At 39.2% G+C, this 27,072-nt stretch overlaps 1 protein-coding gene across 8 annotated transcripts in view; it reads left to right on the top strand.

Moving 5' to 3' along the window:
* The window catches only part of APOOL (apolipoprotein O like), a 105,524-nt gene that overhangs the window by 35,702 nt on the left and 42,750 nt on the right, over positions 1-27,072 (top strand). For 4 of the 8 annotated variants that reach the window (XM_070066381.1, XM_070066377.1, XM_070066383.1 and 1 more), the window contains one exon: positions 17,882-17,986. In XM_070066381.1, the coding sequence (XP_069922482.1) occupies positions 17,882-17,986 (105 nt within the window). Of the gene's footprint in view, positions 1-3,733; positions 3,854-17,866; positions 17,987-27,072 lie in introns of those variants that run through there. The other 4 variants (XM_070066378.1, XM_070066376.1, XM_070066380.1 and 1 more) reach the window with 2 other exon arrangements.

Here is a 27,072-nt window from a genome sequence, read left to right as displayed (position 1 = left end):
CATGGTATATCTTTTTCCAGCCTTTCACTTTCAGTCTGTATGGATCTTTGTTGGAAAGATGTGTTTCTTGTAAGCAGCAAATAGATGGGTTTTGTTTTTTAACCCAATCAGCCAAACGGTGTCTTTTAACTGGACAGTTCAGGCCATTCACGTTCAATGTGACTAATGATAAGTGGTAACTTTGCCCTGCCATTTGCCAAAGATAAGTTCTAATATATGCTTTGAATTCCCTGTGATCTTTTGCTGTGAGCTTTCCTTCCTTGGTTTCCTTCCTTTACCTTCTTTCATATTGATGACCGTGTTTCTTTGTTTCTGTGTGTAACACATCTTTAAGCATCTTTTGCAGGGCTGGACGAGTGGCAACAAATTCTTTCAATTTCTGTTTGTTATGAAAGGTCTTTATTTCACCTTCATTCACAAATGATAGCTTTGCAGGATATAATATTCTGGGCTGGCAGTTGTTCTCTCTTAGTACCTGGGCTATATCTTGCCATTCCCTCCTAGCTTGTAGAGTTTCTGATGAGAAGTCAGCTGTGAGTCTGATTGGAGATCCTCTGAGAGTAATCTGACGTTTCTCTCTTGCACATTTTAGGATCTTTTCTTTATGTTTCACTGTGGAGAGTTTAATTACAATGTGTCGTGGTGAGGGTCTCTTTTGGTCGTGTTTATTAGGGGTTCTGTGAGCTTCCTGTACTAGGATTTCTCTGTCCTTCTCCAAACCTGGGAAATTTTCTGCTAATATCTCACTAAAAAGGCCTTCTAATCCTTTCTCCCTCTCCATGCCTTCAGGAACTCCTAGAACCCGAATGTTGGGTTTTTTAATAGTATCCTGAAGATTCCCGACAATATGTTTTAGATTCCTAATTTCCTCTTCTTTTCTTTGGTCTGACTGTATCCTTTCCTGTTCTCTGTCTTCTAAGTCCGATATTCTCTCTTCTGCTTCTCCCATTCTGTTTGTAAGGCTCTCTATTGTGTTTTTCATTTGATCTATTGAATTCTTCACTTCAGTCACTATCCCAGTTTCCTGTTGTACTAGTTGTTTCGTTTCATTTTGATTCCTCCTTAATATTTCATTTTCACGAGAGAGATTTTCTATCTTGTCCATTAAGGATTTCTGTAGTTCAAGAATTTGTTTTTGAGAACTTCTTAATGTTCTTATCAATTTTTTGAGATCTGCTTCTTGCATTTCTTCTATGTCATCATCCTCATAATCTTGAATTGGGGTGTCTTTTTCATTTGAGGGCTTCATGGTGACTTCCTTGTTTTTATTACCTTGGTTTTTGCGTTTGTTATTTGTCATATTGGAGATATTTGGTTTCTTCACTGTGGTGCTTTTTCTTGTTATACTATGACTCTAGATTAAGTGGACTATCTGTTTTTGATGGAGCCTTAGGGCTTGAGATGGGTGTGGCCTGAGAGCTCTGTTTGGTGTGCCAAAGGTGACACTCCCAGGTTAGGCGTGGTAAACCTCTCTCTCTCTCTCTCTCTCTCTTTTTTTTTTGATTCAACAGGGAAGTTATTCTGCACAGCTGAACAAAGTTGGAGGTAGTTAGCAGGCAAATGATATACCCACAGGAGCCAGAGATCAGAAGCTCTTTCCCAAGGACCACACAGGGAATCTGTTTGGCCCTTAGAGTGGGCTCAAATTCTCCTTCAGTCTCCCACTGGGTTGCCAAAGTTACGGAATTGTAGCGTCTCTGGAGAGTGCTCACGTGAATTCCGTGAGTTCTCTCCCCCACCGTCTCTTTTTTCACAGTCTCAGTTCAGTAGCACCATAAATTTACTAAGTCCTAATCTCCTGTTAATTCGCCCCACCCAGAGTCAGGTTTTACTGCTAGGCTCAGGACCGGTGCAGACCTGAGCATTTTGTATTGTGATTCTACTTGATAATGTGTCCCCATGGTTTTATTAGACTAGAGATAATAACATTTATATTTGAATGTATATCCCTTGTGTCTAGCACAATATCTAGGGCTTGTTTATAAAGAATGAGAAAAAATGTAAATAAAATGTATAGTTTGTTTTTATAATCACATTTCTCATATTTATAGATTTAGAATGTCTTTTTTTTTGACAGGCAGAGTGGACAGAGAGAGAAAGACAGGGAGAAAGGTCTTCCTTTGCCGTTGGTTCACCCTCCAATGGCTGCTGCAGCCTGCGTGCCGCAGCCGGCATACCGTGCTGATCCGATGGCAGGAGCCAGGTACTTATCCTGGTCTCCCATGGGGTGCAGGGCCCAAGCACTTGGGCCATCCTCCACTGCACTCCCTGGCCACAGCAGAGAGCTGGCCTGGAAGAGGGGCAACCGGGACAAAATCCGGCGCCCCGACCGGGACTAGAACCCGGTGTGCCGGCGCTGCAAGGCGGAGGATTAGCCTAGTGAGCTGCGGTGCCGGCAGATTTAGAGTGTCTTAAGGAAAACATTTTTATATAAGGATAACATTTCTCATTTTCATATTTTCCATTTACTTTCATTTAAGTGTAATACCACTGTATTCCTCCATAGTGGCATCAACATCTAGTGCTTTCCTTATAGTACCTTCAGGGTAGCATATACTCTGAATAGATTGATACAGCATTAAAACCAATATATTTGAAAGAAAAATTAATATATATCATTTAATCTCCTTTTGATAGATTCATAAGAAGAAAGTAAAGGTTGGAGCTCTAAGGTGGAATGCCCCAGTAAAACTATCTTTGATAATAGAAGTGATCTGTATATCTCTGTTCTCCAGTATGGTAACCACATGAATCACATTTAGTGAGACCTTGAAATGTGGCTAGTAGAATAGAGAAACTAAAGTCTTAATTTTATTTTAATTTATTAAAATATAAATAGCACATGTGTTTCATGGCTACAATAGTGGATTGTGCAGACCTAAGAGATGAGGCTCCTAAGAGGTTATCTGCCCTAGGACTTTTCTTTTTGCAAGTATGGAAAATGTGGCCCAGAAAGGTGACATGACTAACCAGAGATTGCATATCTGTTGAAGAACAGAGCTGGGACTAAGGTGTCATAATGCTCATATCAGTGCTACTACTAGATCTGAACATATTGGAATTATTAAATTGCTAATCAAATTATAATTATTACTTGTATACCTGCCCTTTCTCTCTTTCCACACAAACATACCCTGTCCCCATTGGGAGAAAAAAAGAAAAAATAGGTGTTAAGGGTGAAATTTTCAAATTAATTTATTTAAGTAGGAAGTAATCTTTGTTATTTTTAATGGTTTATTTATTTAAAGGCAGAGTGACCGAGAGAGGAGAGACAGAGAAGGTAAGTTGGTTCACTTACCAAGTTCCAAATGACCACACCTGCCATGGCTGGACCAGACAGAAGCCAGGATCAAGGAACTTAGGTCTCCCATGTGGGAGCCAGGGGCCCAAGTACTTGTTCCATCTTTCATTGCTTTCCAGGCACATTAGCCAGGACTCAAATCGGTGCTCTTATGGAATGCCAGCATCATAGGCAGAACCTTAACTCACTGTGCCACAATACTGGCCCCAGGAAGTAGGTTTTTTTCTTAGATGTATTCATTTATTTGAGAGGCAGAGGTCGGGTGGGGGGGGGGCGGTTGGAAGGTCTTCTATCCGCTGATTCACTCCCCAAATGGCCTCAACCAACGGCTAGAACTGAGCCTATCTGGAGCCAGGAGCCAGGAGCTTCTTCAGGTCTCCGATGTGAGGGCAGGAGCCCAAGGACTTAAGCCATCTTCTACTGCTTTCCCAGGCCATTAACAGGGAGCTGGATCGGAAGTGGAGCATCCAAGACTCAAACTGGCGCCCATATGGGATGCCAACACTGCAAGCAGCAGCTTTACCCACTATGCCACAGTGCCGGCCCCTCCCAGTAAGTAGTTTTTAATTGTATGTTTTTAAGTGATTTTTACTTGTAAATTTTTGAAATTCCCATTGTGGTCTCTACCTTTAAGATATTCAAAATATGGGGCTGGCATTGTGGCATAGCAGGTAAAGCTGCCACTTGTGTTACTGGTATTTCATATGGGTGATGGTTTAAGTCCTGGCTGCTCCATTTCTGATCCAGCTCCATGCTAATGTGCCTGGGAAAGCAGTGGAAGATCGCCTAAGTACTTGGGCCCCTGCTACCCATGTGGGAGACCCAGATGAAGCTCTTGGTTTCTGCCTGCCCACCCCGCCTCAACTGTTGTAGCCATCTGGAGAGTGAACCAGTGGTTGGAAGATTTTCTTTCTGTCTTTCCCTCTCTCTCTGCAACTCTGAATTTCAAATAAATAAATAAATAATTTTTTTAAAAAAAATGTTCAAAATGAATAAAAGAAATCACTGAAGTTTAGGATCATGCATTGTCACAATCAGAAGAAACCGGATATTTTGTAGTACTGCCTCCTTTCACAAGAGAGTAATCTTGTACTAGAGTGATAGGGTGAGTTCATAACAGAGCACAGACTAGAGCCCAGCTTTTTCACTTCACAGGCAGACAAATCCAAGGGCACTGCAGCAGATATCCAGTGTTCTATTAAGCTGCTGATGGCTGTGCTGAATTTTGATACTAATCTCAACAACAGATCATTAGGTGCTAGGAAGAGATTCACCAAGTTCCTGAGCCAAATATTTCAAAGCAGTTTGTACCTGCAATATTAAAATCATAATTGAATTTTCTTATAAATCTCAAACTTGAAGACCCTATTGGATATTTGCATGGAGAACTTGCAGTATAATTTGTGTGCTCATGTGCCAGCATCTACTGAGGCTTGTCACCACAGATGTCACAAGATGGTTATCTTTCTTGTAGTACATTGGAGAAAACACAGTCATTTTTATGAACTTTATTGACCAAAGGTCAAATGTTGTGGCTCTGACTGCTGTGAGGCCGATATGTAATGCAAGCCAGATTGGTGACTGGAAGAATAAAGGAATGTTTTACTCCAATTTTCCACAACAGTGTAACTCTTCTCAACTGTCGCAGCATTTAGACTGATCTTTTGAAATGCAATGGTGGATTTTATGAGCAAAGATAAGAGATACGTAACAATAAACGTACACACTCCTCTGATCCATGTATTTGCCATTTTGAATTTCACTGTCTAGCAGAGGATCTGATCAATGCTAGGGAACTAATCTCTAGGCAACAAGTGTGAGAGGACCTCAAAAAGTTCATGAAAAATGCGATTAAAAGATTTATTTTTGTGTAAATTTTTTTTTGAAATCCATGCATAGATTTTTTTCATAATGCACATTTCCATAAACTTTTTGAAGTCTCTACATGTATGAATTTAAATGTGTATGTATCATGTCCCTGATCCCAAGGAGTTAACAATCTACTAGGGGAGTAAATGCTAATTACTAGTGATTAGCTGCAAGTGCTGCAAGAGGCTCAGGGTAAGTGCTGGGGAGAAGTGGGAAATAAGATTACTTATATAGGCCGGCGCCGCGGCTCAGTTGGCTAATCCTCCACCTAGTGGCGCCGGCACACTGGGTTCTAGTCCCAGTCGGGGCGCCAGATTCTGTCCCGGTTGCCCCTCTTCCAGGCCAGCTCTCTGCTGTGGCCAGGGAGTGCAGTGGAGGATGGCCCAAGTGCTTGGGCCCTGCACCCCATGGGAGACCAGGAGAAGCACCTGGCTCCTGCCATCGGATCAGCACGGTTCGCCGGCCACAGCGTGCCAGCCGTGGCGGCCATTGGAGGGTGAACCAACGGCAAAGGAAGACCTTTCTCTCTGTCTCTCTCTCTCACTGTGCACTCTGCCTGTCAAAAAAAAAAGATTACTTATATAGATAAAGATAGATTATGGAAAGCCTGAGAAGTACAAAACGGTTTTAAGCAGTGTGTTAGGAAATGGTGGGTCAGTTTATTTCCTTTTAAAAAATTAATTAATTTGAAAGGCAGACAATGTTAAGTCTGCTGATTCACTTCCTAAATGTCCACACAACCAGGCCTGGGCTGGGCCTGGCTGAAAGTGGGGAACCTGAATCTGGGTCTCCCACATGGGTGGCAGGGGCCAGCCAGCTACTTAAACTGTCACTACTGCCTTCCATTAGCCTTAATAGGAAGCTGGAAGTAGGAACTAGAGGCAGGCAATGGGGCTGTTAACCACTAAACCAGTCACCTGTCCCTGAGTTGGCAGTGGTAATCACAGTTGGTTGAAATTTGATGAGACTAGAGTGATGGCCATGGGATAGAAGACTGATGGTAACAGTGATGATGATGACAGCAATAGGCAATAGCATATTGGTCCCTTTCTGTATGCTAGACCCTGTGAGACTGGTGATGTTACACGTGGAAATTCAAACAAAGTATGATCATTTGCTCAAAGCCTTACCACTAAGAAGTAGGAGAGCTACAGTTTGAATCTAGGTATAGTTCTAAAATCTATCCTCTTTCTGTTCATTTACCAAATAGATGGTAAGGGCCTGGGTTGGTAGCCTTGTAGCACTTAGTGACTACATATATCATCACTACTCATTGCCCTAGGCTGTTGCATTGCATGCCTGTCTCTCCTACTAAACTGTGATTCTTTGAGGACATGAATTATACCTTAATCATCTTTGCAATGTCAGCACCTAATACAATTTTAAGGTAAATACTTGATAATGTTTGTTAAATGAAAGAATATTAAATAAGGAGCAAACATGACCTCAAACAATAAGCTATTTTGATTCTTGAGAATAGTGGTAGAATATTGAGTTTGGTGATACTAGAATGCTTGCTTCTGTTCTTGCCTTTTATCTGTATGTCTTGATTATTATCCTCATACTTTCTTCTAAAAATATTTTAAAAGATTATATTATAATGTATGCTAAGTTTCATAAGAATCTTTTAAACATTTATATTATGCAAAATTTCCAACATTTATGAAAGTATAGAGTAGAATGTAAAATGCTATATTATAATATGACATATTAAGCCAGCTTCAATAATTGTCAGGTTTGTCAGGTCCTGACCAATCTTGTTTTACCTATACCACAACTCCTAGATTATTTTGAAGCAAATCTCAGACATATTTCATCTGTAAAAATATGAGCATATATCTCTTAACAAATTGAAATTCTTAAAAAAGGTCACATCTAAAAATTAACAGTGATTTCTTAGTATCAAATGTCCAGTCCATGTTAAAATATCCCTGAGGGGCTGGTGTTGTGGCACAGCAGGTTAAGTTAGCAACATCAGGGGTTGTGGAGATGCCAGTTTGAGCCCTGGCTGCTCTACTTCTGATCCAACACCCTGTACACTTGCCTGGGAAAGCAGCAGAATAGCCCAAGTGCTTAGGCCCCTGCTACTCATCAGGAGAGTTCCAGGTTGCTGGTTTCCACCTGACCCAGCCCCTGAAGTTGCAGCCATATGGGGAGTAAACCAGCTGATGGAAGGTATCTCTCTCTCTCTCTCTCTTTCTCTCTACCACTCTGTCTCTCCCTCTGTTTCTCTAACTTTGCCTTTCAAATAAATGAATAAACTTTAAAAAACAAAAGATTCCTTTTAAAAAATTTTAAAAAATAAAATATCCCTGAATATCATATATGTATCCTCTGCTTTTAAAATTCTGGATCCTCCCTATAAATATATGAAATTTATTCCCTTTGTATAAATTTTTGAAAAGTTAAAAAAAAAGACATTCTGGATCCTTGAGGCTGGCATTGTGGCACAGTGGGTTAAGCCTCTACCTGCATGCTGACATCCCATATAAGTGCTGGTTTGAGTTCCAGCTGTTCTGCTTCTGATCCAGCCTCCTGCTAATGCACCTGGAAAAGCAGCAGAGGATGGCCCAAGTTCTTGGGTCCCTGTGACCCATGTGGGAAACCTGGATGGAGTTCCAGGCCCCAGCCCCAGCTGTTGTGGCCGTTTGGGGAATGAACCAGTGGTTGGAATATCTCTGTCTCTACCTCTTTCTGTAAGTCTGCCTTTGAATTAAATAAATAAATCTTAAAAGAATATCTGGATCCATATAAGGGAGAGCATGTGATCTTTGTCTTTCTGTGTATGGTTTATTTCACTCAACATGATGTCCTCCAGTTGTGTCCATTTTGCTGCAAATGGTAGAATTCCATCTTTTTAATAGCTGAATAATATTCCATGGTATATATATACTACATTTTTTTATTCATTTATCTGATGATGGACAACTTGGTTGAGTCCTCAGTTTGGCTATTGTGAACAGTGCCGCTGTAAATATGGTGGAACAGGTATCTCTTTGACACAATGTGTTCATGTCTTTTGGATTTATACTCAGTAGTGGGATTGCTGGTTCATATTGCAGGTCTATTTCTAGATTTTTTAAGAAATATGCACACTGTTTTCCACAGTGGCTGCATTAATTTACATTCTTATCAATAGTGTATAAGTGTTCCTAATTTGGGACATGCTCAAGCTGACTTGCCCCAAATGGTAGAGTTAGAAACATACCAGGGGACTCCAATTTAATCCCATCAAGGTGGCATGTACCAATGCCATCTCACTAGTCCAAGTGATCAATTTCAGTTCACAATTGATCATAATGAAAGGACTAAGAGTCAAAGGGAGCACATAAGCAAGTCTAGTACCTGCTAACACTAACCGATAGAATAAATAAAGGGGAGAGTGATCCAACATGGGAAGTGAGATACTCAGCAGACTCATAGAATGGCAGATGCCCTAAATAGCACTCTGGCCTCAGAATCAGCCCTAAAGGCATTCGGATCTGGCTGAAAAGCCCATGAGAGTATTTCAGGCATGGAAAGCCAAGACACTCTGGCAAAAGATCTCTGTGAGTGAGATCCCAGTGGAAAGAACAGGTCTTCAAAGAAGGAGGTACCTTTCTCTGAAGGGAGGAGAGAACCTCCACTTTGACTATGACCTTGTCTAAACAAGATAAGAGTCGGAGAACTCAAGGGGCTTCCATAGCCTTGGAAACTCATGACTGGAGCATAGGGGGATTGCTGATGCCATAGACAGGAGTGTCAATTTGTAAAGTCAACAACAGGAGTCACTGTGCACTTACTCCTCATGTAGGATCTCTGTCCTTAATGTGCTGTGCATTGAGATTTAATGCTATAACGAGTACTCAAACAATATATTTCACTTTGTGTTTCTATGGGGGTGCAAACTGTTGAAATCTTTACTTAATGCATGCTAAACTGATCCTCTGTAAAAAAAAAAAAAAAAAAAAAAAGAAAAGAAACAAAAAAAAGAAAAAGAAAAGAAAAGAAACTATCAACTCCCAACTTGACTCTCACTGGGATTAAACATGACAATAGGTCTGATCTGATTTCATCATCATTTAAAAAAAAATCATCTATTATTTTTCACTTTATGTTTCTGTGTGGGAGCAAACTGTTGAAATCCTTACTTAAGGTATACTAAGCTGATCTTCTGTATATTAAGATAATCGAAAATGAATCTTGATGTGAATGGAAGGGGAGAGGGAGTGGGAAAGGGGAGGGTTGTGGGTGGGAGGGACGGTATGGGGGGGAAGCCATAGTAATCCATTATTCGTACTTTGGAAACTTATATTCATTAAATAAAAGTTAAAAAAAAAAATAGTGTATAAGTGTTCCCCTTTCTCCACATGCACTCCAACATTTCTTACTCTCCATCTTTTGGATTTTAGCTATTCTGAAATGGATAAGGTAATATCTCATTGTGGTTTTGATTTGTATTTTCTTGATGGCTAGTGATGTTAAGCATTTGTTTCATATATTTGTTGGCCATTTGTATTTCTCCTTTTGAGAACTATCTATCCAGGCCCGTTGCCCATTTCTTAGCCTCATTGCTTGATATTTTTGTTGTTGAGTTTTTGGTTTTTGTTTTTTTGTTGTTGTTGTTATCACAGGACTATTGAAGTAGTAACAATTTTTGTTACATGATATATATCTCTTTTTTTTTTTTTTGACAGGCAGAGTGCACAGTGAGAGAGAGAGACAGAGAGAAAGGTCTTCCTTTGCCATTGGTTCACCCTCCAATGGCCGCCGCTGCCGCTGGCGCGCTGCAGCCGGCGCACTGCACTGATCCGAAGCCAGGAGCCAGGTGCTTATCCTGGTCTCCCATGGGGTGCAGGGCCCAAGGACTTTGGGCCATCCTCCACTGCACTCCTTGGCCACAGCAGAGAGCTGGCCTGGAAGAGGGGCAACCGGGACTAGAACCCTGTGTGCCAGCGCCGCAAGGCGGAGGATTAGCCTTTTGAGCCGCGGCGCCGGCCACATGATATATCTCTAAAGCGAAACTAATGATTAAAACTGAATTTAGATTAGTTTGTAATAAATAAATGCTTTTCATTACAGAATAGATAAAAATTCTTATGGAAGATAATGTTTTTCCTATTTGTTCATTTGAAAGGCAGAGAAAGAGAGAGAGAAAGAGAAAGAAAGAGAGAAAGAAACAGAATCTTCCATCTTTTTGTTTATTCCCCAAATGCCTGCAACATCTGAGGCTGAGCCAGGCCAAAATCAGGAGCCTATAAGTCTATCTGAGTCTCCCACATGGATGGCAGGAACCCAAGCACCTGGGACAGCATCTGCTGCCTCCCAGGTACATTATCAGAAGCTGGATTGGAAGCAAAGGTGGGACCTCATCCCAGGCATTTTGATATGGGATGCAGGCATTCAGAGTGGTGGCTCAACCCTCTACACCATAATTCTTTTTTTTTTTTGACAGGCAGAGTGGACAGTGAGAGAGAAAGAGAGAAAGGTCTTCCTTTTTCCGTTGGTTCACCCCCCAATGGCCGCTGCAGCCAGCGTGCTGTGGCCGGCACACCGCACTGATCCAAAGCCAGGAGCCAGGTGCTTCTTCCTGGTCTCCCATGCGGGTGCAGGGCCCAAGGACTTTGGGCCATCCTCCACTGCCCTCCCGAGCCACAGCAGAGAGCTGGACTGGAAGAGGAGCAACCAGGACAGAATTCGGTGCCCTGACAGGGACTAGAACCCAGTGTGCCCGTGCCACAGGCGGAGGATTAGCCTATTGAGCCACGGTGCCAGCCTACACCATAATTTTTACTCCTAGATGAGAACATTTTAAAATTTTTAGCTGATTCATGAAATTATATATATATATATATATATATATATATATAGGGGGTTCCATTGTACAGTATTTAAATCAGGATATACTTAACTATTTCCTCACTTATTCTTTATGGTGAAAATATTCAAAATCCTCTCCTAGCCTTTTTAAAAAACATAGCGTACATTTTTAAGATTTATTTATTTGAAAGCCAGAGTTGTACAGAGAGATGGGAAGAGACAGAGACAGAGAGAAAGAGAGAGATCTTCTATCTGCTCATTTACTTCCCATTTGGCTGCAACGGCCATGTCTGGGCCAGGCTGAAGCCGGGAGCCAGGCACTTCATCCAGGTCTCCCATATGTGTGCAGTGACCCAAGTACTTGAGCCATCTTCCTCTGCTTTCCCAGGCACATTAGCAGGGAGCTGGATTGGAAGTGCAGCAACCAGGACTTGAACCGGTGCCCATATGCCATGCCAGCATCCCTGGCAGTAGCTTAACCTGCACCACAACACCGGCCCCTGTACATTATTGTTATCTGTAGTCATCTACTGTGTGATAGAACACTAAAACGTCTTTCTTCTATTTAATTATAACTGAGTACCTAATAATTAACCTAGATGAGAACTTTAAATTTCAGTTCTGTTATTGAAGAAGAGAAAGCCCGTGATGCTTCCCAGGCCTTTAAGTAATGAGATAATAGTATTGGTTTATATTGCATTTAAAGCAAAAACTCACTGAAAAAAGTCATTTATAGTCAATCCTCATTATTCATGAATTCTGTATTTGTGAATTTGCCTACTCAATAAATTGTATTTATGACCCCAAAGTCAATACACCTAGCACTTTCTTGGTCATTTGCAGATACGCGTAAAGTGGCAAAAAACATGGATTTGAGTCTTCCAACATTAAGTATTCAGCCAAAGTTAAACAACACAGTGCTCTCTGCCTGTTTGTTTCAGCCCTCATATTATATATATACACACACACACACACACACACATATATATATATATATTTTAATTGACAGAGTTAGCAGTGAGAGAGAGAGAGATAGAGAGAAAGGTCTTTCTTCCGTTGGTTCACCCCCCAAATGGCCACCATGGTAGGAGCCATGCCTATCCAAAGCCAGGAGCCAGGTGCTTCCTCCTGGTCTCCCATGTGAATGTAGGGGCCCAAGCACTTGGACCATCCTCCACTGCCCTCCCAGGCCACAGCAGAGAGCTGGACTGGAAGAGGAGCAACCGGGACCAGAACCTGGCGCCCATATGGGATCTCCGCGCTGCAGGTGGAGGGTTAACCAAGTGAGCCACGGCGCCGGCCCCCTCATATTATAAACAAGTGTCCTTTCTGAGTCTGTTTAGTGCTGTTTCTTACATATCTGTGCTGTTTAAATTTTATTTATTTATCTATTTTTAGTGATTTTACTATTTAAAATGGCTCCCAATCATAAGGATGAAGTGCTTCCTTGTGTTCTTAAGTTCAAGGAAGCTGTGATATGTCTTTAAGAGAAAATATGTATGTTACATAAGCTTTATTCAGGCATCAGTTATAGTATTAACTGATGTCATTAACTGTGAGTTCAATGTTACTGAATAAACTCTATATTAAGTAAGCACTTATGAAACAAGGCGGTGCATTGGTTGATTAGCAAAAATGTTGTAACCAAAGGATCACAGGAAGCTTGCAATGTTTAATATATTTTTCCCAGGAGCGGTGGTTTAGTATTCCCTGTGTCAATGTTCACAGCCAATTTATAGAACAGAACTTGCAAAAATAATGAGAATCTAATATATTTTGACTGCAGAGGCACTTGGAAGGGATGAGTCTTATGGAGTGGGAGAGTTTACATGGTGTTTATCATTATTTTTAATTTTTTTTTAAAGATTTATATTTATTTGAAAGAGCTAATACAAAGAGAAGGAGAAACAGAGAGAGAGAGAGAGAGAGGGAGGGAGAGGGGGAGGGAGAGGTCTTCCATCCATTGGTTCACTCTCCAATTGGCTGCAATGGCTAGAGCTGCCCCGATCCGAAGCTAGGAGCCAGGAGTTTCTTCCAGATTTCCCACGCAGGTGCAGGGGTCCAAGGACTTGGGCCATCTTCTACTGCTATCCTAGGCCACAGCAGAGAGCTGGATCAGACGTGGAGCATCTGGGACTCGAACCAGCACCCATATGGGATGCCTGAACTGCAGGTGGCGGCTTTACCTGCTATGCCATGGCGCTGGTCTCGATGTTTATCTTTAGTCTTGCTATTTGTCCATCTGTGTATAATAGAATTCTATCTAAGGGCTTGCTATCTTTTTGGGGGAGCGGTTTTTTATTTTTAAATATTTATTTAAATGTAAGGTAGAGAGAGAGAGAGAGAGGGAGGAAGAGATCTTCCATTCTCTGGTTCACTCCCCAAATGGCCACAAACAGCTGGGGCTGGGCCACTCAGGAGCCGGGGACATCATCCAGGCCTCCAGTGTGAGTGCAGGAGCCCAAATACTTGGGCAGTCCTCTACTGCTTTCCAGGCACATTAGCAGTGGAGCAGCTTGGACTTGAATCAATGCTCATGGGATGCTGGCATCACAGACAGTGGCTTAACCTGCTGCGCCTCAAGGGAGCCAGTTTTTATCTCTTACTAGTTTTGACTTTACAAGTCATTATTTTAAAATTACAAATAGTTTTTTAAGGGATTTCTTAATTGGATTCTCAGGGTCATAGTAAGTACATGATAGTTTTAAGGCAAAGTCTTGTGAAAAGTAGATCACGTCTGCTCTATTTTAATGCTATTTGGTTAATGACAGCTTTATGAAACTGTAGGTTTTTGTAATATCCCCATACTCTAGTACTGTGTAGATATCATATTTGCTTTTCTAAATCAGGGATTGGCAAATTTTTTTTTATCTGTAAAGGGCCACATGGTAAATCTTTTAGGTTTTGCAGGACATACAAGGTCTCTAGTAGCATATTCTTTGGTTTTTATTTGTTTTTGTTTTTATGAATCTAAATATGAGGGGCATCAAAAAGTTCATGGAAGTAGAAATAAATGGTAATATGAACTCTTCAGAAACTTTTTGAAGCTCCCTTGTATTTCTTCTTTCCTTTTTTTTTTTTTTTTAACATTTTTAGGTCAGGGTTCAGGCTAGGTTTTTCCTAGGTCTGTAATTTGCTGGTCCCTGTTTTAAATGTTTCAATATGGTGTACCATCAGCTACCCCTCTTCAGATAGTGATGCTTATCTCACTGGCATAACCTGGGCTTGAAAGGGTCCGAGTATGCCATTCTACCTCAGATTTCTTCTTTCTTAAATTTGGATTATTAATGCGCATATTTATGAAGTACAGAGTGATAAATTGATACATGTATATGATATATAATGATCAATAGGAGAAACGGTGACTTGATCAGCCCTTGCCCTGACTGTTGATGAGCAACTTAATGTGTTATCCCTCTTAGTATTTTTTTTGTTTGTTCTACTTAATACTGTTGGTTGAATACTGTAATCAATACACAATTATTCTTAAGTGCTGAAACTTAACTGAAAAGTGATCGCTGTTAAATATAAGAGTGGGAATAAGAGACGGCAGAGATGTGCAATTCGGGACATGCTCAAGCTGACTTACCTCAAACGGTAGAGTTAGAAACATACCAGGGGATTCCAATTCAATCCCATCAAGGTAGTATGTACCAATGCCATCTCACTAGTCCCAGTGATCAAATTCTGTTCACAATTGATCATAATGATAGGACTAAGAACCAAAGGGATCACATAAACAAGACTAGTGTCTGCAAATACTAGCTGATAGAATAAAATAGGGAGAGAACGATCCAACATGGGAAGTGAGATACACAGCAGACCCATAGAATGGCAGATGTCCTAAACAGCACTCTGGCCTCAGAATCAGCCCTTAAGGCATGCGGATCCAGCTGAAAAGCCCATGAGAGTATTTCAGGCATGGAAAGCCAAGACACTCTGGGGAAAAAAAAAAAAAAAAAAAACCTAAATGAAAGATCTCCGCGAGTGAGATCCCAGTGGAAAGAACGGGTCATCAAAGAAGGAGGTACCTTTCTCTGAAGGGAGGAGAGAACTTCCACTTTGACCATGGCCTTGTCTAAATATGATCAGAGTCAGTGAACTCAGGGGGCTTCCATAGCCTTGGCAGCTCATGACAAGAGCCTAGGGTGATTACTGATGCCATAAACAAGAGTGTCAATTTGTTAAGTCAACAACAGGAGTCACTGTGCACTTACTCCTCATGTAGGATCTTTGTCCTTAGTGTGCTGTACATTGAGATTTAATGCTATAACTAGTACTCAAACAGTATTTTTCACTTTATGTTTCTGCGTGGGAGCAAACTGTTGAAATCTTTACTTAATGTATGCTAAACTGATCTTCTGTATATAAAGAAAATCGAAAATGAATCTTGATGTGAATGGAAGGGGAGAGGGAGTGGGAAAGGGGAGGGTTGCGGGTGGGAGGGACATTATGGGGGGGAAGCCATTGTAATCCATAAGCTGTACTTTGGAAATTTATATTCATTAAATAAAAGTTAAAAAAAATGATCAAAGCAAGGTAGTGATTTTTTTTTATAAAAATCTTGATGTTTTTGTTGGGATGCAATAAATATGCTGTGTATTTTTTATTATTACAGTGATTCTTACTAGAGGCTGATTAACATCAAATACATGTGAGAAAAATGGGGAATAAGCACAGCCACTTCCTTATTCAGAAGGAATATGAAAATAAAATTAATAGCCTATTTACCAAGTACAAATCATTTTATGTAACTCCTTATTTAATCCTCATTATAATCATAAGTGAGAAGCTATCCTTCCTCTTTTTAGATATATAACTTAAGCCTTAATTAAGGTAGCACTGTGCACTAGAATTTTCTGTGATGATGGATTTTTTTTATATGTGTACTCTTTTTATCATGCCTGTTGAACACTTGAAATGAAACTAATGTTACTGGATTTTTAATTTAATTTTAACTAGTTTTAATTTCTATTTTAATAACCACATATAGCTAGTGATTACTACATTAGGCATTATAACTCTAAGAACTTAAGTAACATGCTCAGGCTTACACAGTAAATTCCACGAATGTAATTTAAAACCAGCTCATAATTTTTCCATTCTGCCCCATTGCCTCATCAATAAAAGTCCAAGAACCTGTGAATACCATGAGTATTCTACTCATGGTAGAATGAGTGGATCCTATTCTAAAAAATAGAAAATGCAAAGAGGACCCTTAAGCACTTTTCAAGGTATTTTAAATTTTTCGTCCGCTAGCTCAGTAAGTCCATACCTTGAAGCACCAGATCATAATTCTCAAGTAATACCTATGAGTTTCTTTCATAGTCTACATATTTTTATTGTTGTATTATATGAAATAATATAACTTCTCAGAGAACATTAAGATACTGGAAATCTTTCCTCAGATATTTGCATACTTCAAAAGTATTTTTTTCAGGGCTGCTTTTGTGATGTAGCAGGTAAAGCCACTACCTGCAACACTGGCATCCCATATGGGCACCAGTCTGGGTTCCTGCTGCTCCACTTCCCATCCAGCTCCCTGATAATGGCCTGGGAAGAAGATGGCCCAAGTGTTTGGGCCTGAACCGAGGTGGGAGACCTGGAATAAGCTCCTGGTTCCTGGCTTTGGCCTAGCCTAGCTCGGGCCATTGCAGTCATTTAGAGAGTGAACCAGTGAATGGAAGATCTCTGTCTCTCCCTCTCTGTAACTCTTTCAAATAAATAAAAATAAATCATTAAGAAAAAGTGCTTTTTTCTTTCTTCTATCTAGGAAGTAATATCATTGAAAGAGTAAAATCTAGTTAGATGTCTTAAAATAGCTTTTTAGTTAAAATTATAAGAGGTAACATCCTTAAAATAATAACTGCAGAGCTTTTATTAACAGAATTTCTCAGATTCATGGAAGAGCATGCTTGGCTGGCATCAGTTTCAATATATTTTTTATTGTTACTTGACATTGGTGCAGAAATCTTGTTATTTCTTTGGTAAATACCAACTGGATATAAGAAATCAAAAGTGATATCTCTTGGGGATATAAGCCTGGAAAGATCATTGTATTACATTATCTCAAGTACTAGATAGAGGTATGAAGGGAAGAAAAATAAAATTTCTTTTACTAGTATTGAGTCTTCATTTTACCCTGTATTTCTGGAGCCTAAGTCTAACTCTGAATCATGCCAGTTTAATCAAGAAATTGATTAATTACTAATGCCTGTATAGCTTTCTTTTACTCTGCTCAGACAATATTTAAAACTGTGTCAGAAATAATCTGTAGGCATTATCATCATTATCAGAGAATCCTTTGGCTAATATGTTTTTCTAGGACTTGTACAGTTCCATTTGTGTGAGCTAAGACCTCTTCCCTCTGGATATCCTTTAATTTTAGTAACCTTGTTTCCATCTAAAGAATCAGACTATTAAATCTTTGCTCCTTGGAAAGCTTTTCATTTGACCTTGTTGAATGGATAATCTTTGGAAATTATTTTGGTATTTGAATAACACTGGAATACTTTATTCTTACAGCCAATAATTTATGTGCCAGGATCTGTTACATAATAGGTACTCTATTAGTATTTGTGAGTTGAATGAATATCATTATCAATCATGTTTCATCCCTTGAATTTTGATAATGATTGCAGAGCTATACTATTATGCAATAATATTATTCCTGATAATTATTGTATTGATTTATTTTGTGTGAAGTATATGATTAACAAGTAAAAGTAGTATTCTACAATTCAGTATGAGAAGAAAATTTTAGGAACTAACTCTTAAAAATGTATGAGGTAATTGGGAGGCTTGAGTATTTAATATATTTAAGTAAAGCTAATAGTGTTTCTGAGATTTATCAGGAAATGGAAGATGGGAAGCTTTTCAACTAAAACAGTCTTTTTGATGTGTCTTTCTCAGATGGGAAAACTGACAGCTACTCCTGTAGGTCTGATATATGCATCCATAAATGTCCGTGCAATCAAAGAGGAGGAATCCCCAAAGCATCTAGTGAGACCAGAGCAGGTAAGTTGCCTACAAAAGTTTGTGAACTTTGAATAATATAAAGATGATACAAAAGCTGTATGTTTTTTTAAGGTACCTGTGTTCATCAAAAATATTTTTGAAATCTTTTTTTTTTTAATTTTATTTACTTGAACGGCAGAGTGACAAGGAAAGACAGTGAGAGAGAAAAAGGGAGACAGGGAGGGAGGGAGAGAGAGAGAGAAAGAGAGATATGTTCCATCCTCTGATTCACTTTCCAAATGCCTGCAATAACCAGTGCTAGAAAAGGCTGAAGCCAGAAGCCAGGAACTCCATTCAGCTCTCCACGTGGGTGATAGGAGTCCAAGCACTTGGGCCGTCATCGTGCTGCCTCCCGGGTTTATTAGCAAGAAGGTGAATCAGAAGATGAGACTCAGTCCCAGGTACTTCAATGTGGGATGCGAGTATTCTGTGCACTGACTTAATTCCATGTGCCACATCGCCTACCTTGTCTTTGAGATGTTTGTTAGGTCCATTTTATAAGTTGAGAGATAGTTATGAGGTCTCTCAAATTAAAAAAAAATAAAAAACCTAAATGAAAGATCTCCGCGAGTGAGATCCCAGTGGAAAGAACAGGCCATCAAAGAAGGAGGTACCTTTCTCTGAAGGGAGGAGAGAACTTCCACTTTGACCATGGCCTTGTCTAAATATGATCAGAGTCAGTGAACTCAGGGGGCTTCCATAGCCTTGGCAGCTCATGACAAGAGCCTAGGGTGATTACTGATGCCATAAACAAGAGTGTCAATTTGTTAAGTCAACAACAGGAGTCACTGTGCACTTACTCCTCATGTAGGATCTTTGTCCTTAGTGTGCTGTACATTGAGATTTAATGCTATAACTAGTACTCAAACAGTATTTTTCACTTTATGTTTCTGTGTGGGAGCAAACTGTTGAAATCTTTACTTAATGTATGCTAAACTGATCTTCTGTATATAAAGAGAATCGAAAATGAATCTTGATGTGAATGGAAGGGGAGAGGGAGTGGGAAAGGGGAGGGTTGCGGGTGGGAGGGACATTATGGGGGGGAAGCCATTGTAATCCATAAGCTGTACTTTGGAAAGTTATATTCATTAAATAAAAGTTAAAAAAATACACATTGTATTTAACACAAACATCTAAAAATCATTTTTTTAAAAAAAATACTTACTTGCAGGGCAGAGTTACAGGGAGGGAGAGACAGATCATCCATCTACAGGTTCACTTCCCACATGACTGCAGTGGTTGGAGGCCTGGAAGTCCATCTGGGTCTCCCATGTGGGTGGTAGGGGCCCAAGTACTTGGACCATCATCTGCTGCTTTCCCAGGCATATTAGCAGGTAACTGGACCCAAAGAAAAGCAGCCAGGATATAAACCAGCATCCATATGGGATGCTGGCATTGCAGGCTGCAGCTTAACCCAATGTGCCATAATGCCAGTCCCTCAAACATCTAAAATTCTAAATTATCAAAATCAATAAATAGCATAGGGTCTAAGATTGTATAAGCCATCTGATGTTGAGTGAAATAAGCAGACACAGAAAGACAAGTACCTCATGTTCTCCCTTGTATGTGGGAGGTAAAATGAAGAAAAAAAAAACCCAGAAAACAAAAGCAAGTAAAAGCCTATATGTGTCAATATTGCTACAAATATAGTTTTGTGAAACTTAGTTGTATATCTTTGTGAAACCATGGTTAAAAATGATACACTACTGGGGCTGGCGCTATGGCATAGTGGGTAAAGGCGCCACCTGCACTGCCGGCATCCCATATGGGCACTGGTTTGAGACCTGGCTGCTCTACTTCCTATCCAGGTCTCTGCTATGGCCTGGGGAGTCAGTGGAAGATGGCCCAAGTCCTTGGGCCCATGCACCCACATGGGAGACCAGGAAGAAGCTCCTGGCTCCTGGCTTCAGATTGGCACAGCTCCAGCCACTGTGGCCATTTGGGGAGTGAACCAGCAGATGGAAGACACCTCTCTCCCTCCCTCCCTCCCTCCTTCCCTCCTTCCCTCCCTCTCTCTCTCTTTCAAATAAATAAATCTTTAAAAAATGATATACTACTATAGTTTTAATGATCTGTGATTGTTTTAAAACATATAGGATTGAAATTTTCATCTTTTCATTTGTTGATTGCTGTTTATAGCCCTTTCCCATGTTCCCGCTGAACTAGCGTCTTTTGACTTTTTACTTTTTACTTGTTAAACTCTATTCAGTGGACCATTAAGCCTTTGGCTATAATGTAAATTAAAAATAATTTGTTTCAAAAACTAAGATAGGAGGGATGGACTATTATTATATTTTTAGAATTTTATAAGCTACACTGAGTTTGTTCTCTTTATCAGTAGCACATTAGCATGAAAAAAAGTAAAAAATGAATAAATAACGGAAAATATTGTTTTAAAATTTTTATAAAGGTACACCCTCATTACACAACCTCAGTTTAAGAAAATCATTAGGATCTTAGATTTGGGAATGACCATAGATGTTTTCTAAATCATCCTCCTGTGTGGTACTGTAACTCTTTCTACAGTTGGCACAGTTAATGGCCATTTGTCTTCCACATGTATAAAACACTGAGTAAAGGAACCTAAGGAGCCTGTTTCATTTCTCATTTGACATAAGGTGTGTTCTTACAGCAAACAGTAATTTGTCTCATAATAACGTCTATGCATTGGTGCTGTGCCTGTTGCATTGGTGCCATACATAAAGATTCTCATCTCTTTTTCCAAAGAAACAACCCTTCAGATGTCAGTTATACTTTCAGTAATTTTGCCTCCTGGATAAGCATATTAGTTTCTTTAGCCAGTTCTCATATGTCATAATTTTGAGTTCCTTCATTATCGTGATCATTATCTACCATACATTTCAAGATGGTTACCATTTTCTTCAGTTGTAAGTATTTTGACTGCTATATGATAGAGTCAGACTCTGCCTTATTTTGTCTTAGATATTTCTATTTATGGTGCCTAACATCACATTAGTTTTGATATTTTCTTTTGAGTACATACAATCAAGCATACTTATAACCAGCCTTAGAATGTGACATGGTGAACTTGTGGTTCTTTAAAATTCATTAAAACCTTTTAAAAAACACTTGAACTTTTTGGACTCAGTTGCAATATTTTATTTTTTTAAAAAAATTTATTTATTTATTTGAAAGTCAGAGTTGCAGAGAGAGAGAGAGGTCTTCCATCCACTGGTTCACTCCCCAACTGGCCGCAATGGCTGCAGCTGTGCCAAACCAAAGTCATGAGCCAGGAGCCTCTTCCAGGTCCCCTGTGCAGGTGCAGTGCCCAAGCACTTGGACCATGTTCCACTGCTTTCCCAGACCATCATCAGGGAGCTGGATGGGAAGTAGAGCAGCTGGGACTTGAACTAGTGCCCAATTGGGTGCCAGCACTGCAGGCAAATACTTAACCCACTACATCACAGTGCTCACAGCACCAGCTCCTAAAATTGCTCACTTTTTTACCCCCAAATTCATCTTCCTTCCTTTTTTCCTTCCTTCCTTCCTTCCTTCCTTCCTTCCTTCCTTCCTTCCTTCCTTCCTTCCTTTCTTCCTTTCTTCCTTTCTTCCTTTCTTCCTTTCTTCCTTTCTTCTTCCTTTCTTTCATAAGTACAACTTTAGGAACATAGTTATTCTTCCCACCATATATACCTGCCCTCCTACCCACACTCTCACCCCTCCCCCCCTTCCCAGTTCCAGTCTCTGTTAAGATTCATTTTCAATTAACTTTGTACACGAAAGACCAACTCTATACTAAGTGAAGATTTCAACAATTTACACACACACACACACACACACACAAAACACAAAACCATTTGAGAACAAGTTTTACAATTAACTCTCATAATACAACACATTAAGGACAGAGGTCCTACATGGGGAGTTAGTGTGCAATGACTCCTGCTGTTAATTTAACAATCAGCACTCCTATGTGTGACATCAGTGAGCACCAGAGGCTCTTGACATGAGCTGCCTAGGCTAAGGAAGCCTTTTGAATCCATAAACTCTGTCAGTATTTAGACAAGGCCATAAGCAAAGTGGAAGTTCTCTCCTCCCTTTAGAGAAAAGTACACCTTCTTTGATGGGCACTTCTTTCCACTGGGGTCTCATTCAGAGAGTTCCTTCATGCGGAACATTTTTTGCCACAGTGTCTTGGCTTTCCATGCCTGGAATGTTCTCATGGGCTTTAAGCAGATCAGGATGCCTTAAGGGCTGATTTTGCGGTCAGACTACAACTTCAAGTGATTATCTTTCTGTAATTCTGCTGTGTGGACTGCTTCCCATGTTGGAACATTTTCTCCTTTTTAATTCTATTATTATTACTACCAGACACTTGATCCTATATATATAATCACCTTAACACTTATTCCTATCTGTATGTTCACTTTAACACATAATACGATTACTTTAACACTTATGAAGGCATTTTTATCACCCAGCTTAATGGGATTTGGGGTCCCATGGCAAGTTTTTAAACTGTACCATTGGAAATAAAACTGTAGGAATGTGTGAAGAACTATACAGCTTTGCAGTTATAAATGTTATCCTCCCTCTTTTATTCCCACTCTTATTTTTTACTGAGCTCCATCCTTAATTGACTTTATACAGATATGATTAACTCTGTGTTAAGAGTTCAACAAATATTATGGAAAAAAAATGTTCCTCAACGGTCAAGACAAGGGCCAATCAAGCCATCCCTTCTTGAAGTGTCAATTTCACTTCTACATATTTTGTTTTAGGTACTCTATTAGTTCTCACAGATCAAGGAGAACATATGGTAATTGTCCCTTTGGGATGGACTTATTTCACTAAGTATGATGTTTTCCAGATTTATCCATTTTGTTGCAAATGACTATATTTCATTTTTTTTACCACTGTGTAGTACTCCATAGTGTACATTATCCCATAATTTCTTTATCCAGTCTTCGGTTGAGGGGCATTCAGGTTGATTCCATGTCTTAACTATTGTGAATTGAGCTGTAATAAACATGGAGGTACAGATAGCTCTTTTATTTACTGATTTCATTTCCCTTGGATAAATTCCCAGGAGTGGGATGGCTGGGTCATATGGTAGGTTCATATTCAAATCTCTGAGGTATCTCTACATTGTCTCCATAGTGCCTTTACTAGTTTGCATTCCCACTAACAGTGGATTAGGGTACATTTTCCCCAACATCCTCGCCAGCATTTGTATTTGTTGATTTCTGTATGAAAGTCAGTCTAACTGGGATGAGATGAAACTTCATTGTGGTTTTGATTTTCATTTCCCTGACGACTAGTGATCCTGAACATTTTTTCATGTGTCTGTTGGCCATTTGGATTTCCTATTGAAAAATGTCTATTAAAGCCCTTTGCTCATTTCTTAACTGGGTTGTTTGTTTTGTTGTTGTGGAGTTTCTTGATCTCTTTGTATATTCTGGCTATTAATCCTTTATTAGTTGCATAGTTTGCAAATAATTTCTCCCATTCTGTTGGTTGCCTCTTCTCAATTTGATGTAATCCCATTTGTTAACTTGGGCTTTGACTGCCTGTGCCTCTGGGGTCTCTTCCAAGAACTCTTTGTGCCAATGGTTAGCAGGGTTTCCCCAGTGTTCTATAGTAATTTGATGGTGTCAAATCATAGATTTAGATTTTTAATCCATGTTGAGTGAATGTTTGTGAAAGGTTTAAGTTAGGGGTCTTGCTTCATACTTCTGCATGTGGAAATCCAGTTTTCCCAGCACCGTTTCTTGAAGAGACTGTCCTTGCTCCAGGGATTGGTTTTAGCTCCTTGGTCAAATATAAGTTGATTTTAGATGCTTGGATTGATTTCTGGCATTTCTATTCTGTTCCGTTGGCTTATCCATTTGTTTTGTACCAGTACTAGGTTTTCTTGATTATAACTGCCTTGTTGTATGTCTTGAAATCTGGTATTGTGATGCCTTTGGCTTTGTTTTTGTTGTATAAAATTGCTTTAGCTATTCAAGGTTTTCTGTGTTTCCATATGAGTTTCAGCATCATTTTTTCTATAGCTGAGAAGATTGTCTTTTGTATTCTGATTGGTATCATGTTGAATCTGTAAATTGCTTTCAGAAGAATGGATATTTTGATGATATTCTTTTAATCCATGAACATGGAAGATTTTTCCTTTTTTTGGTATCTTCTATTTCTTTCTTTAGTGTTTTGTAATTCTCATCGTTGAGATCTTTGACATTCTTGGTTAAATTTATTCCAAGGTATTTGATTTTTTTTGTAACTATTGTGAATGGGATTGATCTTCAAAGTTCATTCTCAGCCATGGCATTGTCTGTGTATACAAAGGCTATTGGTTTCTGTGTATTGATTTCATGTCCTGCTACTTTACCCAACTCTTCTATGAGATCTAATAGTCTCTTGCTGGGATCTTTTTGATCCCCTACATATAGATCATGTCATCTGCAAATAGGGATAGTTTGATTTCCTCCTTCCCAATTTGTATTCCTTTGATTTCTTTGTCTTTGCCTAATGGCTATGGCTAAAACTTCCAGGACTGTATAGATTAGCAATGGTGACAGTGAGCATTCTTTTCTGGTACTGAATTTCAGTGGGAATGCTTCTACCTTATCCCCCATTCAAGGATTTTGGCCATGGGTTTGTCCTAAATTGCCTTGATTGGGATGAGCAATGTTCCTTCTATACCCAATTTGCTTAGAGTTTTCATCATGAAGGGATACTGTATTTTATCAAGTGCATCCTCTGCATTTATTGAGATAATCATATGGTTTTTGTTCTTCAGTTTATTAATGTGATATATTATGTTGATTGATTTGCTAATGTTGATCCATCCCTGCATACCAGGGATAAATCCCACTTGGTCCGGGTGGATGATCTTTTTGATGTGTTACTGGATTTGATTGGCTCAATTTAGGTAGGTTGTATGTGTCCAGGAATCTCTCCATTTTTTCTGGGTTTCCCAGTTTGTTGGAATGCAATTCTTTGTAATAATTTCTGATGATTCTTTTTAGTTCTGTGGTGTCTGTTGTTACATTTCATTTTTCATCTCTAATTTTATTGATTTGGGTCTTCTCTGCTTTTTTTTTGGTTAATTGGGTCAATGATCTGTCAATTTTCTTTATTTTTTCAAAAAAACCATCTCTTCATTTCGTTTTAATGATCATTTATATTTTTTGATTCAGTTTTGTTGATTTCTTCTCTAATTTTAATTATTTCTTTTCTCCTATTGGTTTTGGCTCTGGTTCGCAGTTTTGTTTTGTTTTTTTTTTTTTTTTTTTTTTTTTAGATCCTTGAGATGCATTGATAGCTCATTTATTTCGTGCCTTTCCAGTTTCTTGATGTAGGCATCAATTGCTGTAAACTTTCCTCTTAACACTGCTTTTGCTGTTTCCCATAAGTTTTGGTAGGTTGTATTGGCGTCTTCATGTTTCCAGAAATTTTTTGATTTCTCTTTTGAACTCTTCTATGATCGACTGTTCATTCAGGAGCATGTTGTTCAGTCTCGGTGTGTTTGCATATGTTCTATAGATCCCTGTGTTGCTGATTTCCAGCCTAATTCCTTTGTGGTATGAAAAAATTCATGGTATTCTTTTGGGTTTTTGTTTGTTTGTTTGTTTAATTTTCTGAGGTGTGCTTTATGGCCTAGAATGTGGTCAATCCTAGAGAAAGTTCCATGCACCGGAGACAAGAATGTATATTCTGCAACTGTAGGATGAAAAGTTCTGTAGATATCTGTTAGGTCCATTTGGTCAATAGTGTCCATTAACTCTGTTTTATCCTTGCTGGTTTTCTGTCTGGTTGATCTGTCCATTTCTGAAAGTGGGGTATTTAAGTCAACCATTACTATTGTATTTAAGTCTGTGTTTTCTTTAGATCCATTAACATTTCTTTTAAATAGCCAGGTGCCTTGTAATTAGGTGCATGTACGTTTATAATAGTGACATCTTCCTGTTGAATTGATCCCTTAATCATTACATAGTGCCCCTCTTTGTCTCTTTTAATAGTTTTTGTGTTAAAGTCTATTTTGTCTGATATTAGGATGGCTACACCAGCTCTTCTTTGGTTTCTGTTGGCATGGAATATCTTTATCCATCATTTCACCTAAAGTCTGCGTGCATCTTTGTTGGAAAGATGTGTTTTTTGTAAGCAACAAATAAATGAGTTTTGTTTTTTAATCCATCCAGCCAGTCTATTTCTTTTAACTGGAGAGTTAAGGCCATTTACATTCAAGGTGACTATTGGTAAGTAATGACTTTGCCCTGCCTTTTTTCCTTAAAAATTCTTATTGTTTACCTTGAATTCCCTTTGTATTTTCCTGGGAGATTTTTTTCCTTTACTTTCTTTCGTAGTGATTACCATATTTCTGTGTTTCTGTGTGCTGCAAATCCTTAAGCATCTTTACAGGGCCAGACTAGTGGTGACAAATTATATCTGTTTGTTATGGAAGGTCATTATTTCACCATCATTCATAAATGAGAGCTTTGCAGGGTATAGTATTCAGGGTTGACAGTTTTTTTCTCTTAAGACCTGGACAATATCTCTCCATTTTCTCCTAGCCTGTAGGGTTTCTGATGAGACGTCCACTGTGAGTCTAATTGGAGATCCTCTGAAAATAATCTGATGTTTCTCTTGTGCACATTCTAGAATATTTTCTTTTTTATTTACTGTGGTGAGGTTGATAACAATGTGTCATGGTAAATATCTTTCCTGGTCATGTTTATTAGGGGTTCTTTGTGCTTCCTGTACTTGGATGTCCCTTTCTTTCTCCAAATTAGGAATATTTTTTGTTATTATTTCAGTGAAAAGGCCTTCTAAACCTTTCTCTCGTTCCATATCTTCAGAAACTCCTAGAACCTGTATGTTGGGTTATTTGATAGTATCCTATAGATTTCCAACACTGTTTTTTAGTTTTCTAATTTCCTCTTGTTTTTGGTTCGATTTTATAATTTCCTGTGCTTTGTCTTCTAATTTGGATATTCTGTCTTCTGCTTCACTGATTCTGTTGTTAAGGCTTTCCCCTGCATTTTTTATTTGTTCTATTGAATTCTTCATTTCATTTTGATTTCCCTTTAAATCTCAATTTCGTGGGAGAAGTTTTCTTTCATTTCCTG

The sequence above is a fragment of the Oryctolagus cuniculus genome, chromosome X (genome assembly GCF_964237555.1).
Source record: "Oryctolagus cuniculus chromosome X, mOryCun1.1, whole genome shotgun sequence".
Classification (NCBI taxonomy): Eukaryota; Metazoa; Chordata; class Mammalia; order Lagomorpha; family Leporidae; genus Oryctolagus; species Oryctolagus cuniculus.
This window is presented reverse-complemented; position numbering and strand designations above follow the sequence as displayed.